This window comes from Ornithodoros turicata, chromosome 9 (assembly GCF_037126465.1).
Source record: "Ornithodoros turicata isolate Travis chromosome 9, ASM3712646v1, whole genome shotgun sequence".
NCBI classification, from domain to species: domain Eukaryota; kingdom Metazoa; phylum Arthropoda; class Arachnida; order Ixodida; family Argasidae; genus Ornithodoros; species Ornithodoros turicata.
Window position 1 is genome coordinate 37,176,512 of NC_088209.1, and position 17,957 is coordinate 37,194,468.

Here is a 17,957-nt window from a genome sequence, read left to right on the forward strand (position 1 = left end):
TCTACCGAACGGATTTTTGTTCTGAAAACGGCTACGACATAGGGTGACCGAAAGGAACAGATGTTCTCATTGGGACAACTTCGTAGCTTTTATAATCAAAAAGTTAATTATTGAAAGTTAATTAAGACACTGTCTTAGGAGTTTGCTAATGCCCTCCTAAGGAGTGTCCTTCAGCATATGCTATATTGTGATTTAATCTCGGAAAAAGTGATGTTATATACATTAAAAAATATGTTCGCATTCAGCTGGTACACCCTGTATGTACAAACCGCGCCGCATGCCACAACACAGGGGAAAGCACTAAGTTATGACGAATGTTTCTTTTCTCTCTCTCTGCACGCGCTGCAGAGACACACAAACAAAATCGCGCATGCAGAAAACGTCGTGTGAAACGTGCGAAACTGCTGTGTTTGCGCGCTGTCTCGGTTATATCTGAATCCCGAAATCCTCTCCGCATACTTTAACTTTACATACCCCTCCCCCCCGTCCCGGGATTACTAGGATTCGTCCGGAACAATCCCAAAATCACGGGGTTGAAATGATAACGCGGGATTCCCAACTCTATAATTTTGACACGGCGCAATGAAGCCACAAAAGGCGTTCTGCAAGAACAGCCATGTGCCGTGCGGCATGAACCGGCCCGATCTCCTGGTGTGACGTAATTAGGTCTGTGTGAGGATGTACCGCCGCGGAGAGCAGCCGAGAAGACTCCTTTCCCACAGAAAATTCGTCTGCAACGGACACGGCGCTGCGCACTCTCTACGTCGCGAAGTGAGGACAGCATCACTCACGCACTTACAGGGTTCTCTGAAAGAGCAGAGGGGTTTCTAGAGGGTGTGCATATCAAAGATATCTCGCGTGTCATGCAGGTAAACTACATCGCTTTTGCTCTTGTGCAAGATGTGTCAACTTGTTGTGAACATGTAAACTTGTCGTGAACTTGTAAACTTTTCGTGAACTTGTAAACTTTTCGTGAACTTGTAAACTTGTAGTGAACTTGTAAACTTGTAGTGAACTTGTAAACTTGTAGTGAACTTGTAAACTGGTCGTGAACTTGTAAACTTGTCGTGAACTTGTAAACTTGTCATGAACTTGTAAACTTGTAGTGCACTTGTAAACTTGTTGTGAACTTGTGAACTTGTTCTGAACTTGTGAACTTGTGAACTTGTTCTGAACTTGTGAACTTGTTCTGAACTTGTGAACTTGTTCTGAACTTGTGAACTTGTTCTGAACTTGTGAACTTGTTCTGAACTTGTGAACTTGTTGTGAACTTGTGAACGTGTTGTTAACTTGTTATACGATAGAACGCAAAAGCCGCACTCAAGCCGCACTCAAGAACGCAAAATGTATGGAGAGGGCTTCAACGCTCCATGAAACAGCGGATCGTTCGAGTCGTAATAACATTCGGCAACACGTTTTCCGTGTGCAGGAGGCCCATGCTTATTTTTCTTTGTCGTTATATGCAGATGGGGTTCGTTCTAGGCCATTATTATTATTACCTTTCGTGCCATAACAACTTTTACTTTCCTTCCTTGAGGCGATGCTATTCACGGCCCCTGTGCTATCGAAGAAGAACGAACAACAAAACCGTATTTAAGTAGAGTGCATTTAAGTCTCCAATCCATTCTGCCATACCGTACAAAGGAAATTAGGGAAATATATACAGATCAGCGGCCCCGCTGTTCCACTGCAATCACCGTGAAATTTATGGGCAACGAGACCATAAAGGCGCCTGAGATGGCACTCTTGAAAATTCCGCGGGTCTTTTGCCCTCTACAGCAGTCGATAATGGGCGTAAGAGGGCTGTGCTGAGAGAGAGTTAAATTATATTTCTACAAAGAGGGCATGCTAGATACCCTTAGAGATATAGCCGTTGGACCATAATGTGCTCGTACACATTACTCACGGAAGTGTTCCGGGGACATATAGGCAGTTTAGTAGACCGGTTATGGTGAAAGTGTTCGCCGTTGTCGGCCTGACAGATATGGGCAAAGTCACAACTGACGCTATCGTGTACACCTGGTATAAGTGCATGCGACCGGAAGTTGTCGTGTATACCTGCCGTCACCAATGGCAGCGCGCGTACTCGAAGACATATTCGTTGATTGGGACGGTGCTTCGAGGGCCACGTTGTCAGCGCTTCAATAACACTCTCTCTATTGGCCGAGCGCATGGCAAGAAGTAAAAGAACCATCGTGTAAGTCAGTGTTCCGTAAACTGTGGGTCATGACCACCAGGGGGCGCGTGACAGATTTAGCCGTGGTGACGCGAAACGGCGCGGGAATTTTAAAAAAAGGGACAGCGAATGATATCCTTAGATCGTGGTCTACCCACTATTCTCAGTCACAAAAAAAAAAAAAAAAGAAACTTGTGGTCGACTCCGAGGTCTAACAAACAAGCTCCCTTTAGTGAATAGGAACAGTGAACAGCTATTCCCACGTGGTGGGTGATATTCCCCATTGCATCCTACACTGCCTGCAACACCTTCTGCACCGTGACGCCCTCTGTCGTCGTCTATCCCAACTTGTCTACGGCACTATGACACTGGGTCCCGTTCGTCAGTCGACCCAGTGGGCAGTCACCCTCACCACTGCGCTCCTCCGCTTTCTCCACGCTTCGAACCTTGTCAAAGCCTTGCGATTGTGTGACCGTGTGTGTGACTTTTCAGCTTTAGTTCTGTGTTCTTCCTTTCCTTTTCATATCTTCTCTTCTTTGTCTTCCCCTTTTCTTTCCTTCTTTTCTTTTTCTTTTCTTCTTTGTCCTCCCCGTTTCTTTTCTTCTTTTCCTTTTCTTGTCTTTTCCTTTTATTTTCTTTCCCCTTGTCTCCTTTTTCTTCTCCTTTTCTTTTCTTCCGCCATTTTCCTTTTTTTTTGGAATAGCAAGCCGACCTCCGTCTGGCTGACCTTTAATTTCTTTTTCTTAATAAACATATAAACATATCCCACCCCCCTCCCGTTGTGCCGCGCGTTTTTTTTTTTCTCTCTCTCTCTCACACTCACTCACTCACTCCTTTTCCGACGGTCTCTAGACCGACTGATTCGCTCTAACTATACTAACTGTCAAATTCAACTTCAGCGCTAATGTTTTGTATTACTTTTTGCACTTTCGTGCACCTTTAATGGCATCGGAAGGCGTACGCCCTCATTCCCTCCCCAGATTAGTTTCTTTTCTTTTTCTTTTCTTTTTTTTTTCGTGTTAGCGCCGCGAAGCAGCTGCGGCTATGAGCGGCGTACAGACGTGGGCCAATGGGGTGACGACACCAGAAAGGGGTAGGGGACAGGGGGTTACTGTGCGTCCTGGGCCGACTTCAGGAGGAACTGTGCCGACAGTCGTCTTTAAAGTATGCCAGAAAACCGAGGGGAAACCTCAGACAGCACAACCGGCGGTAGGATTCGAACCCACCACCTCCCAGTCTTCAGCGCGACCTTGGCTACCACCAACTAGCCCTTACCAGTGGTCACCTTTATAGTGGCTATGTCACTGGTAAAATTATGCGTAATGTAAAACCCCGAGACTATAGGGAACACGAAAGGACAGACACAACACGAAGACTCAAACACAGCTGAAGATTTTACTTCACATGCAAGAACAGAGGGAAGAGAACAACCAGTTGAGGACAAAATAGGAGATCAGTTCGGGAGAACAAGAAGTCTAATAACGGAAGGCTGGTGGTGACAATCCACCTAACTTTCCCTTCGTTATCAGACTTCTTGTTCTCCCGAACTGACCTCCTATTTTGTCCTCAACTGGTTGTTCTCTTCCCTCTGTTTGTGTATATATATTTCTTGTGTGTGAAGTAAAATTTTCAGCTGTGTTTGAGACTTCGTGTTGTGTCTGTCCTTTCGTGTTCCCTAGTCTCGGGGTTTTAGGTACATTATGCATCATCTTCACCAGCTCGCTCGCTTCCTAGCCATTGTTTGATGGTAAAATTAGGCACGATATGTGGGGCATCATCAATTCACCGTGCATCACCCAATGAAGTGCGCTCATAACGTTTAATGAATTAAGAAATACAGCCATTAAAATACACACAAACAAGCAACCAACAGGCAGTGGCGTATAGCCAGAAAAACATTTCGGGAGGGGTCCCATATTAGGGTCTTCACATAGGGAAGGAGGATTTCACTCCCGTTTCCCCTCTCCCAAATGCACTACCAAAGGTACATTTTGGCCATAGGGACTTTTTGGGGTTAAACCAGATTTCTCCCCGAATTCCAGTCACTATGAAATCCTCAAGTGACTTTTCCAGAATGGGTCACTTGCGTTCCCAGCAATACACCCATGTGTGTCAACACTGTCTATGCCTTCGGGGGATTACCGCTGGAAGGTCACAATCCCGCAACAACAAAAACAGAGAGAGAGAGAGAGATTAGGAAAGGACTTGATAGACAAGAGGAGAAAACAAGAACACCCGAAGGCACAATAAACTCACTCACTCACAATAATCGCCCGATTTCTCCCCGAATTACAGATTTAAAAATAGCACCCGATTTTTACCCCCCGAATCTGAATAACAACAACTTTATTTTTGGCTTTGGCCGCAGAAGCAGCACTCTCGTATCGGAAACGGACCAGTATCGTCCTGCTGAGAGGAGACCGCCGTTCAATTCTGCGACGCCTAGTGACACCCCTGGCTTCCCGCCAATGGACAACAGACATTCTTCCCCCCGAATCTGAGAAATGCATTTAACCCCAAAAAGGCACTCCCTAATATGGGTAGAGCCTCGAAAGCCCTCTGGTTACGGCCCTGTCAACAGGTCTCGTGCTTGTAATAACACCGTTAGAGGATTCCCTGCGGCGACAGAATTGCTAGAAGAGCAACGCTGCAGCACGTTTTATCCTCCATTGCGTCGTGCGCAGCATGCGGGCCACGAACTTGAACGTCATCACCCTCCAAATGTGCTCAATAACACGAGCACGCAAGCAGCGGAAAAGAGCGCGGGAAACGCACGTCGAACAATGGTCGCATGCAGGTCTGTATAAGAAAGCGGCAGGGACGCCTGTACATCGTCGAGTCACCTACTTTTCGCGAGTTATACATATCTTATCAATAATGTTAGTGCCAGGCTTAAGACGCATATACAGCCTATAAATATAGCCTATGCAGCCTATAAATATTTCTCGGACTACCTGGATAAGCCGCCAAGCGGTGACTCAAGCTGCTCTGCGTTTGTCTTTGTGCGTGACAGAGGGTAAAGTTCAGAGAGAGCATGTGACGAAGTGTCCATAACTTAGAAACCCGAGACTAGGGGACAAAAAAACGACAAGCACAGACAAGGTCTCAAAAGTGTCGTTCACTCACGAGGCAAGAGTAAGGGCGTATTCGTAGAAAAGGGGAAACAGAAATGGGAACGACGCATTGGATCACAGCAGGACCCACGTACGCCTCATCTTGAGCTGTTACCCCCTTGCTTGGGAGAGGGCCAGTGAGGTAGACAGGGATTTCCCTACACCTCCCCCAGAGGGGTGTACACCCCCTCTGCATTTTTGCAACACCCCCCCTGAAATTTCTCAGGTGACCCCACCCAGCTCGGCCACCAACACGTTCTGGTAGAGAGTCCGGTGCAGCGAATTACATCCTGTACTGTCAAACTTGGGCTGTAGGACCACAGTCATGCAGATGATCGTACCATGCATTTGTACAATCTGTGTGCTAGGTATTCATTGAGCTTCGTGAGACAAGGTGCTAGTCTTTGTTCGTCGTGTGATTATGCACCTTAATGTTGAAATGCCGTTCATAATGAATCTGTATTCTAATGTACTGGGTTCTAACGTAGTAACATGTACAAATAAAACGGGAAAGCTCTGCAGAGATGTCACCATTGTTCCACGATTCTTTCCATGTCTAAGAAAATTCCTTAAGTGCAACCTTCACCAAGCACCCTCCCCCACACCCCCCCTTGAAAGCTCGGCACCCCCCCCCCCCCAGCAGTGAATTTCTGGGGAAATCACTGGAGGTAGCTCAACGGGCCACGTGGGAGAGAAGAAAAATTGGGGAAAGAGGGCCAATGAGGTAGCTCCACGGCCCACATGGGATGGAAAAAAACTGGGGAGGGGGCCAATGAAGTAGCTCCACGAGCCACATGGAAGAGAAGAACACTGGAGAGATGTCCACAGAGCTGACCTTATACTTGCACGCAGAGCCGGCGTCTACTTTTTGGTCCTGGGGGCGGCGGGGGGGGGGGGCACACCCCGAGATTTGCAACCCCTCCCCCCCCCCCCCCGCCCGTACCACACAACTTCTTTAGTAATGCGTTCCGTGGGTGTTCCCTAGGCACATGACGCCCCGAAACGAAACACGGCACAACGGAATGAATGAAAAGCTGATGATCCACTGTCATCGGTTGGTGGGACGCCAAACACCGTGAACTCCCAGCCATCCGACCTTTGTGCGCCCCCTCGGCGGACGTCTGGGGGGAAATTGACCCCCCCCCCCGTTGACGTTGGCACTGCATGCACGGCCTATTGCTGCCCATGTACATAAGGTGCCTGCATGCGCGTTCTCCTCCTCCGCGCATGCAGGCACCCTACATCTACTACATCTACATCTAGGTTTACATCTACTCAGACTCCTGAGCACTAGAGTCACTAAATAAGGTACGCTTCATAGTATCGACACTGAGCCAAAAGGGAGAGTTGGAGCCGCCATGTTGTTTCCGTTTGACCCCCCAGCCCCACCTCTTCTTCGGCTGTAGAAAGAGGTGAAGGTGAAGTTCTGCAGTGGAAGAAGACAACACTTCGAAGAGCGCTCCGTAGATGGCGCTGGAGGTCAAAAGGAAACAACATGGCGGCTCCAGCTCACCCTTTTGCCTGAGTGTCGGTACTCTGAACCTTATTTAGTGACTCTAGTGAACACTAAACTCGTGCGAATAGTGGTTTGAAAACCGAGGCGAATACAATAACAACTGAACAACAACATCAATAAATGGTATAGTGATGATGACGTGGGATGTTTCCCCGTGGTAGCCACAGGACCCTGCCCCACTTCACAGAGGTTAATACGAAGCGAACAGCCGATTTGGACATTCGAATTTGAAGCGAATAACTGTATGAACCGGAGCCTATACGAAGCGAATAGCTGCAAAATAGAACGGTTTGTACGCATAGGAGGAGTGGAAATCAAGTGGCGTGCAGGAAACGTTAGCAGAGGAGAGATAGAGTTTAATTTGCAGTAGTATACAAACGCCAAATCTCTGTGAGTATGCATTCAGAAGATGGTGCATTCGAGGACAAAACAGTGAGCTGCGACAGTCTACTGGTGTACGTAAACAGGACTCAGGCGGTTTTGCTGTAGATTAATTGTTTGTTCTCGCGTAGCCCTTTTCCCGGCAACAATTCGCGTAGGGAGTTTTCACCTACGTCACATTGTGACGTGGCGGTGACGCGTCATCTCGTAAGCTCCACCCACTGGTGGTCACTTTTCGTGCTAGCGGCGTTGAAAGATGACCAAAACTGCGCTATTTTTCAATGCGACAACCATAGTTTTCGTAAAAGAAAATGTGAGAACGACAATGACGAAGTGTCTTCGCGGGATAAAAGATGGGTACGGAGCGACCGGATTTTTAAACACCATTCGAGGTTTCGTTTTCGAGCAAAAAAACTTTATTTTTGGCTTTGGAGAGTGGGGATGTTCATCGCCACAGGCAAGACTTGCACGTATTTGGAGTATTGTATTTAAAATATTGTATTTTAAATACAATTTGTGATATTTTGGTACTCTACTCAATATTTTTTTGTTTTGTGTATTTGTACTCTATTTAAAATACATTTTATGGTATTTTCTACTCGATATTCTAATTACATATTTTGGATCTCCCTCTCAAACTTTCTGTGTCTTGTCTTTCCATTATCTTGCTTGTTCATTAGAAATTCCCTGAGTCCCCCGGACTTGACCCGGGCATTGGCCCTTCTTGGAAGTCTCCATTTAGAGATCGTGCCCCGTGTGTACTAATCCTTGGCGAGTGAGGGTTCTAATACGTGTGCCCTGACGTGGTGACGCCGAATTCTGATCTCGCCGAGCAGGCACCTGCTAGAAGTTTGCTTTGTTCTGGGTCACATAAACTTAGTGGAGTTATGTGCTATCTCTTTGTCATCTTTTTTGTGACTTATGTTTAGGTGACTCCTATCACACAGCGGCGGCTTGCGTTACGCGGGGTTTAGGTGATTCATTTCACATAGTGGCGACTAGCCGCATTGGCCAGTGACCGGTGACTTTTTGCGTTCAAGGATAAATAGTATCTTAATTGTATTTCAAATATTTTTTGAAGTATTTTGTACTCTATCTTAATTACTTTAATTTTCATGTATTTATACTCTATCTTAATTACATTACAACGTTAGTAGTTATTATCTTATCTTAAATACATTTTTGAGTATCTTGTACATGTCTGCCACAGACGATACTCTACCCCATTGCTGGTGGGAATGTGGGGAATAAAATAACGAGCCCTTTCACAATAACGATCGAAGTACGATGGTGTCCAGAAATACTCAGAAGAGCTTTGAGCGCAGAGCGTTGCTGGGCTGGATTAGGCCAGGGACGAAGCAATTTCGATAGGGAGAAGGGGCGAGAGTCCAGCTGACGAAGAGACTCGGAGAGTGTGGTTCGGGAAGGTTGGTAGTGGGAGCAACGAAGAAGAATATGCTCCAGATCCTCAAGAACACCACAGTGGCGGCAGGTGGGAGAGTCAACTTGTCTCAAGCGGTAACGCCACTGAGCTGTAAAGGCCACATCGAGGCGCATTCGGTGGATTAATGCAGCATCTTGACGAGAAGTGTTTCGTGGCGTGCGGAAAGCGAGCGTTGGATCAACTCTGCTCAACATAGAGGGGGGAAGAATGTCGGTTGTCCATTGGCGGGAAGCGGGCCTATGCGGGTTCTATTTTCGAGCAAATGCTAGATAATCTCCGAAGCTGCTCCGAAAAAGTGACCACTATACCATGGCGACCAACCGCGTTCGTTTGACGTCATGTGAAAACACCATATATAGTATTCGATATGCAAGAGGCATTCGATTCCATTCGCGATTCGAATACCGAAGTTCGTATTCGGCTCGGAATTAGAATCTAACATATAAACATTCTCTTCGATATTCGAAGAATTCGAATATTCGCGCGGCACTTGGGAGCATCTATTTATTGCCGCTTGTCTCGAAGAGCCGCTTCACTCGCTCTTCAACAGAGCTCTCACTCTGTAACGACCAGCAGTCAACAATAATAACAATAGATAATGATGGCATACCCCACCCTGTTACCTGTAGGCTATTATTAGAAGGGTGCGCGAATGCGGTTATATATCCGCGCAATATATCCTGCGCTGATAAAATGCGGTCAACATCACGTGCCCCTGCGGTGCCCGAAGATATCGCATTTTTTTCCCCGCAAACAAGAATTACTGCAGCCGACATTTGCACCGACAAATGCAATGAACGCGGATGCTGCGGATACATCTATTACAACCAACGCGGATGTGGATCTGACATGCGCTAATAACGTGCGGATGCGGACACTGTTTATATTATCCGCGCTCACCGCTAGTTATTATGTGAGTGAATATACACGATTTTAAAAAGATGCGCTCCACGCGTCAAGCGTCCTGGAACAGCTGCACTCTTAAAAATGAGGGGGGGGGGGGGTGTCGAGGTAGCTTGCCGTTGTTGGCCGCACTCAAGTGGGCATCGTCACGACTATAGCCAAAAAAAAGGAAAAGAAGGTGGGAGAAAGGGGAGTTGAGGACTTCAAAGTGATGTAGAAGCAGGATGACCGGCACTGATGGGACGGATGCACACTGTAGGTGAGAGGTGCACTAGAGTGGTCTCTCCGCTAGGCCCGTTGCTTGGAGAAAGCGCACGAGGCCGCGAGTTTTTGAAAGTCGTTCCGCACAAGAACCTTCGGGGAAGAGGACGTCCGTCAGTATACCAGGCCTGGCGTGGGGAAGATGGGCTTCCCGCATGGCATGGTATGCACGGCATTCTGTCAGGATATGCGCAATTGTCTCCGGATGATTACAGTGTCCGCAACTGGGGTCCTCCCTGGAGCCGATCTTGCACAGTTGCGAGTTCGTGAACGCAGATCCTGTGCGTAATCGATGGAGCATTGTCTGCATACCACGGGGAAGATCTTTCGTGGGGAGAGAGGGTCGGTGATTCTGCATGATGTCCTGTATGCCAGGGTGACGCACCTCAACTAGCTGTTTGACGACCATGAGCCTGTCAGTGTCGGCCGGGACTGCTAAGGATGGGCTGCAGCTGTTAAAAATGAACTTCACCACATAGCACGCTCCTAGCCAACCACCATCCCGAATGACAACGTTCTCGTCCCTGATTTGTTGAAAACGGGAGGAGGAGCCTATTTTGTGCCGTGCATAATGGGACAAAATAGGCTCCTCCTCCCGTTTTCAACAAATCTAGGGCGAGAACGTTGTCATTCGGGGTGATGGTTGGCTAGGAGCGTGCTATGTGGTGAAGTTCATTTTTAAGAGTGCAGCTGTTCCAGGACGCTTGACGCGTGGAGCGCATCTTTCCCTTAGAAGTCGGCCCAGGACGCACATTCCCCCAGGGCGTGAGTCGTGACGTTGCCCACATACGTGAGGCCGACAACGGCAAGCCTTATCACCATCACCACCACCACCACCATCATTTTTAAGAGTGTGGTTGCACCAGTGCGACCTACGTTTCCTTTTTTTTTTCTATTTCTATTCTATTCTAATAAAAAGATGCAGCGCAAAGCAGCATGGGAACTTTGAAGAACATTGCTCGTCTGCTCTGGTTATGGTTTACCCTTGCTGACGCTGCTGCTGCGCACACCGCACGCGCGTACGTGGGCAGGCGTGTGCAGTGTCTCGTTCTCGTTTATGAGAAAAAAAAAGCAATAATAGTCTCGTTCTATCTAGCGCGTTGCCTTTCTTCTGAGTCTTAGTTACTCAATCACTTCCTCTGTGTAATCAATAACTGTTCGATGTCGCAGCACTGTGGTACCCTGCGCCTGGCGGCACTGCAGTCTATTCACTGCAGTCCCATTGTGCGATACAACATTATCGAAGAATGAAACACCGGCTTTCAATTTTTTAGCGCCATGCTCCTTTCTGTATGTGAACGTATGGCAATAGAAGGACGTGCCAATAGGATATATGTTTCGTTGTTGCGCGGACTCAGCAGGTGTTTATCCGCGTCTATTTCTCATAGAAGAACGAACGTTTTCGGCACTAACAAGTAATCTAAAACATAAACGCCCGGGTTATGCAATAGTGATGTGCTTATACAACACCAGTTTTTATACACCACTACGGGGGAGTGGGGAGTTGGCCCTTCTGGCTGCAGAAACCAATGTACCAAATGGCAGATCGCAATATGACTATCGCTGCATGCACTGGCACACATCACACCATGCTACAGTCCGACATATGGCAGCATGCTACATCCACGCCTCAAATCGGATTGGCACGGATGCTTGAGCAAAATTGCGATATTAAAGGGCGCATTCAAGCATGGCCAACCCATTAGCGATTGGTCATAACTGCATTCCCTCGGCGAGCACGTAGGACATACGCTGGAGGAATCGTCGGGCATGACAACTCGCAACTATATGTCGCGAACTTTTTCTCTTCTTTTTTGAACCGCAAAAGTTCGAGGTCGAACCTTGGGGATCGATTGGTTCGACGAACCGTCAAGTTTTGAGTATAGCTCGCGTTGTTCGGTGTCATTAAAAGTAGTAAAGTAGTAGTAAAAAGTCAATAAAATAATGAAGGACGTGCAGAGCTACGCGATGTAATGGGTTTTATGGTCCATGTGGGACACAAGTACTGTTCCGTACCTTTCTGAAAGTCATTACCTTTATCTTATGAATTGTGATAGTGCAGCCAGTGAGCGATTTGAAAACAATCAATACTCTGACGACACCTGGGGTAAACACACACAAAAAATTGTTCTTTCTGCGTGGCTTACTTTATTGGAAACGAGATCTGAATGTAGTGAAGTGGCTGGACTGCGGAAAACTCTATCCTATGCGGTTCTCGAGAACGAGCACGAGAATGAGATACTACTTCGATTGATATGAACAGTGTCTGATTTCTGTGGCGTTCGGCGCCAGTATGCATTTCCCCATACTGCATTGTTTACGGAATGCACGTATTGAAGATATGAACATATTTCTTTTTTTCGTAAAAAATATTAGTGCGTTTATTCATGCAGTTTATCAAAAACATGTCAAAATTGCAAGCTGCAGATTTGTCTGCCGCTCGTCCTGCGAAAAATTGTCGAACCTCTTCGAATTTTTCTTCGTCTTTTTTTTTTTTTTTGTAGGGTTCGATTTTCTTCGAATTCTTGGGAACTCGAACCATGACTGGGTTTCGGACACCACTGGGACATCGCAACTCAGAACAAGTCCATATACAGAATAAACTTGAGTGGGGAGCTCAGTCTCATACGTCACGATAAGTCACAAAATCTTCTGCGCGACACCGAAATGACTTCTTCCACCGATATGCTCAAAATCAGGGTTGCAAGAGATCACGATTTTTATGCAAAATTTTAAAAAATCTGATTTATTGGATTTCAATTTTATTTCATTTTTTTTTATCAGGTGGTAACCCGACGAAGTGCAGGTTATTGCATGAAGCTTTGTCGTTTAAATTAGATGGTCCTAACCAGTTGAGTTTTATTCTGACTATCCGCTTCGTGGACTTTACGGCGTTTTTATATTTTGTTCATTTATTGGGACTAAATCGGGTTTATCTGATACGATTCGGTTTTATTCTGTTTTCAATTAGTTTTTTCTTACATAGAATTTACGACTCTCCGGTCGCTCACGTGAAGAAGATTGTGCAATGTCTTCCGCGCATCACCCTCTTCCCATTATGTTATTAATGGTTTTAAACTTGAAATTGAAGGGATAACTCCCTGGAGTACGTCCCGCTGGCAGTTTCAGTGTCACGAACGAAGTTGCGAAATCGAATAGGAATTGAGAAGGCGACGAAACTCGCCTTCCCCGTGCACTGCGGAGAAAACACAGCTTATTTGAGTCACCGAAAGTTACTTCTATTACTTGGTTGACATTGTACCCAATAGTCCCACATACGTACAGCTGATTTTTGTAACATTCATTTATTTGTCTCAGCCTTGTCGAAGCGTTATCTATACTCAAGCAATACATAATACATGTACAAAAATATACAAAAATACACACAAAAAACTTTGAGCCTGTGCCACGGTTTGCTCCCTAATTACAAAGCGACTTTAAATAACTACTGGGGCGCTCATTTAAATCTTTACAAAAAAAAATACCAGCGATTTAATTCGGGATTAGAATGAACGATTTAAATAAGTCCGACTTGCTCTGCATAGAGTTCGCAACTAATGAGGATGTACCCAGATTCCTTCCGCAAAATGGCGAACGCCGTTAATGAGAAACCCTAAAGACACAAAGCGAATCAGATGAAAAAATCAATTTTCTTCTTTTAAAAATCAATCAATCAGATAGAAAAAAAATACAGGTAAACGTAGTTGTGCGCATTCTAATGTCATTGCCCTTTAAATGGATAAATAAACTTGAACGAAAAATTGCTCGTGTTGAACATTCGTTTTGATGCCATATATCTCCCGTTATGTCTCGTCAAGGGCCAACAGTATATCTATAAATAAATTAATAAAAAAATATCGCCCGTATTCGCGAAACCAACTGAATCCTTCGCCGACACCTGTCGCGAAAAAGTGTACGCCACAGGTTCGTTCGAGAAAAAGCAAATGGAATGAACGTAAGTTGTCGACTGGTCCTCCGCACTGCACAGTATAAATAACGCACTAAAGTCTCAGCGAGAAAGTCGTTTTAACGTTTCCATAACATTCAGCAGCGAAAGGTTTCTGTTCTCGTCTTCAAGCTCGATCCCCTTCTCATGTACATTAACCTTAGGCTGGACGTCAACGTATCCGTCCTCGTCACCAAACACGAGCGCTTACAGTTGGCAGTCTTCGGCACTGGATGGCAGTGGATCATCTTAAGCACGGCGTCTTTCACCTCGGGCATCCTGGCCGCGTAGATGAACGGATCCACAAGTGCTTTGACTATGATCAGTGCATTGGTTGATATGCCGAGAGAGACACGAACATCCATAGGCACTTCCGTGATAGGGTACGGACACTCAACACAAGTGAGCACGAAGAACACCACAGCAGGCATCCAGCAGGCGATGTACGTTCCGAGGATGCACAGTGTTGTACGGACTGCTTTCACGTTACGACGAAGGTGCCTAGACGACGCCATCTGAATAACTCCGTAACGATGGTGCCGAATTACAACGTAGATGTGACAATAGATGAACATCATAAAGAGAAGGGGCAACGCGAACAGCGATGACAGAGTAACGCTGAAAGGGCTGCGACGAAAGAAGCCTACTTTCGAACAGTTCTCGGACTGAAAACCTTCCCCGGGAACCACGGAGAAGTACACCAAGAAGAAAACTATCGGCCCAATCCACAGGAAGCCGATGACAAGTTCGCACGTTCTTCTCGTCACCGTAGAAGCGTAATGAAGGGGCCTCAAGATCCCCAAGTAGTGGTTGACGGCGAGGGCTAGAAGGTGCAGGGCAGACACCAGGAGTCCCGACAGACGGAAGGCTTCCAGCCCCAGACGGAAGCAGTCCTCTTTGGGACCGAGCGAGACTCCGTGGGACGGAAGGTAACTGTTGACGAAGAGACCCGTCCCGAGCAGAAGGGAGGAGTAAGCGTCCGCGAAGGTAAGGGAGAGACTGAAGCACAGCGTTGGAGACAGGACACGTCGCAGCCACCGAACAGAGAGCAGGACGCCGGCGTTGAAGATGAATGAGAGGAAGCATCCCAGAAGGAGCGCCGGCACTGCCAGTGCGTACACGCTCCTCCGGGTCCCATCGAAAGCTGCTTCCGTGGTGTTGTGCTCCATACCGTCGAGGAGTGCGCGGATCGCGCGCTGCTCATAGCGGCCAACTGACGCGCGTGCGATCGTGCGCCACTGCGCGCGCGTTGACCACGCTCCGGGTGCCAACACTGACGTCAGAGATCCGTCGACCATTCCACACTCGCCGATTTCCTTCCCCGTTTATCCGTTGCACATTGTACGCGACTTGCTGTGTGGCGTGAAGCCACAAAGTTGCGAAAACTTAATGCACAAGGCATGTCCATTTTCTTTGACAGAAAAAAAAAAAAAAAACACGACACGGAGCAAATGTTCGTAAGGATATCGGTGAATGGCTTTCGGTTAAATCTGGGGCTTCACGAGAGTAGCAAGTCGAAAGTAGAGCGCAGTATTAAAAAAATCTGGCTTCCTCAATCACTTTTTTGTTTTGTTTTTTTTTTTTTTTTTTTTTTCACGAGAAAATCCTCTCTCGGCGACAAGGTGAAGCGGGTCTGCTGAAAGCCACGATCTAGGAATGCATGTGAGCCATCAGTGTTGGATGAAAGGAACGCGCCCACGTTCGTCCTAACACTAGAAGCAGGCTGATTGGCTGATTTAAAGAAAGAAAAGTATGGAGAAATTGGCCCACTACCCTCTGTGCATCTCCGTTTCCTTTTCTGTGCATCTCTTTGTTTTAAAAGATAATACAATTCTATTCTCTGGGAACGGGAATGCTGCATTACGCGTACGAGATGTTTCCAGACGAAGTTTCCGTCCTTCAAAGTGACAATGCACCGTGCCATAATAGGGTTGCCAGATTTCCCTGGACAGTCCCTTGATCTTGGTCGAGATCGCAAAAGATACGTTCAACAATAGGACGCTCTTATCAAAGCCCAGCATTGTAGTGATTGCACCAGTCCCCACGCAGAGCCTTGTGTCATCAATGCCTGAACAACCTGCGGTAGTGATCAATCAAAGGGCTGGCCAGCCAAATATTAGTTACTTTGTACACTCTAAAAACAGAGCTTCACAGCATAGCACGAAGAGACGCCAATCATTGCTGCGAACGATAGGGTTATCTCTTTCGATTCGAGGAGAGAGGGAGGCGTACGCCTTTTTATGGCAATTACCATATACCTTAAGTGCCACAAAAAGGCGTACGCCCCCTTCTCTCCTCGAATCCGAAGCGATAACCCAACACTTTTAAAAATGAACTTCACCGCATAGCACGCTCCTGGCCAATCATCATTTCGAATGATATCGTTGTCTGTCCTGATTAGTTGAAAACGGGAGCCGTACGCCTTTTTTGCGACACTGATGCTGTTCATAACTGTCACAAAAAAGGCGTACACCTCCCGTTTTCAACAAATCAGGGAAGATAACGACATCATTCGAAATGATGGTTGGCTAGGAGCGTGCTATGCGGTGCAGTTCATTTTTAAGAGTGTATCATTCGTGGCAATGGTTGGCGCACAGCGTGCTATGCGGTGAAGCCCTGTTTTTGGAGTGTAGACATGGCCTCCTTCATGTTGTGGTATGTACACTCTTAAGAATGAACTTCACCTATAGCACGCTCCTAGTCAACCGTCATTTCGAAAGATATCGTTATCTGTCCAGACTCGTTGAAAACGGAAGGCGTGCGCCTTTTTTTGTGACACTTATGCTGTTCATAATTGTCACACACACAAAAAAAAAAAGGCGTACACTCTTAAAAATGAACTTCACCGCATAGCACGCAACTAGCCAACCATCACCTCGAATGATATCGTTATCTGCCCTAATTTGTAGGAAACGGGAGGCGTACGCCTTTTCTGTGACACTTATGCTGTTCAGAATTGTCACAGAAAAGGCGTACGCCTCCCGTTTTCAGCAAATCAGGGCAGATAACGATATCATTCGAGATGATGGTTGGCTAGTTGCGTGCTATGCGGTGAAGTTCATTTTTAAGAGTGTACGCCTACCGTTTTAAACAAATCAGGGAAGATAACGATATCATTCGAGATTATGGTTGGCTAGGAGCGTGCTATGCGGTGAAGTTCTTTCTTTTTTTTTTGTTCCGTGTTAGCGCCGCGAAGCAACTGTGGCTACGAGCGGCGTACAGATGTGGACAGATGGAGAGAGGACAGCAGGAAGGCGTGGGGGACAGAGATGATCAAAGTTCATTTATAAGAGTGTACATAACACAACATGGATGGGGCCGACATAGGTCGGCACACTTCCCTTAGAAGTCGGCCCAGGACGCACATTCCCCCAGGGCGTCAGTCGTGACGTTGCCCACCTATGTGAGGCCGACAATGGCGAGCCCTTTCACCAGCACCACACTCTAAGAAAAAAAGGAGTACTTTTACTCCTTTTGGGGAGTAATTGCATTGCCACAAAAAATAGTCCCATTCGGGAGTAAATGCACGGAAGAAAATGAATGTCACAGAGTGGAGACCGCATTTCACGCGCTGTTGTAAGAGTTCCAGGTACATAATTGGTGCGCATGCATGAAAATACTTCGAAGCAAACCGTCAACGGTGATATATCGAGTGATATAAAATGTTGCGCCATACTAAGGCACAATTTGCGAAGAAAGATGCGCTAACTGTTTCCTACTCTGGGCGGCTGGAAAATTGCTACGTTGGCTGAGTTATACAGCCTTATGTTGTTCAAATTGACCAAGGGCACATATTTACGTAGACTGTTGCATTCAGGAGACAATTCGCGAAGTTTAGTGACAATTTGCAGACCTGGGGAGTAAATGTCGGGACTAAATGTTGGGTTAGGGGACTAAAATTGAGAGTAATTGCAGACTAGGGGAGTAGAAGCTGCAATTACTCCACGTTTTACTCCTTTTTTTCTTAGAATGCATCACCATCACCACTTCTAAGAGTGTACGCTGCGGAAATTTATCAGCACGGTCGCCGGCCTAGCGACTCCGTATAAAATAACGTAGTTATAGCGTGTGCCTTGCTTTTCTGCTACAGAAAGTGTTATGCATCACGCTCAGCACATCAGCGGCCTCTTATAAAGACATAAATCATACACGGGGATTAAAGGGGGGAACTTTCGCAGTCCTTCCGCACTAAACGTGACTAATGACAGCCATTATTG

General features: G+C 46.6%; 1 protein-coding gene and 1 long non-coding RNA gene across 2 annotated transcripts in view; both read right to left on the minus strand.

The window, feature by feature from the left end:
* The window catches only part of LOC135368811 (uncharacterized), a 342,797-nt gene that overhangs the window by 280,022 nt on the left and 44,818 nt on the right, over positions 1 to 17,957 (minus strand). The window lies entirely within an intron of this gene.
* Positions 13,757 to 14,929, minus strand: LOC135367941 (adrenocorticotropic hormone receptor-like). The gene has a single exon (XM_064601037.1). The coding sequence runs from the start codon at positions 14,907 to 14,909 to the stop codon at positions 13,839 to 13,841; it is 1,071 nt and encodes a 356-aa protein (XP_064457107.1). The 5' UTR covers positions 14,910 to 14,929; the 3' UTR covers positions 13,757 to 13,838.

Bases quoted from the DNA above. Each gene is read 5' to 3' on its own strand.
- LOC135367941 (XM_064601037.1), bottom strand. From the start codon at position 14,909: ATGGAGCACAACACCACGGAAGCAGCTTTCGATGGGACCCGGAGGAGC.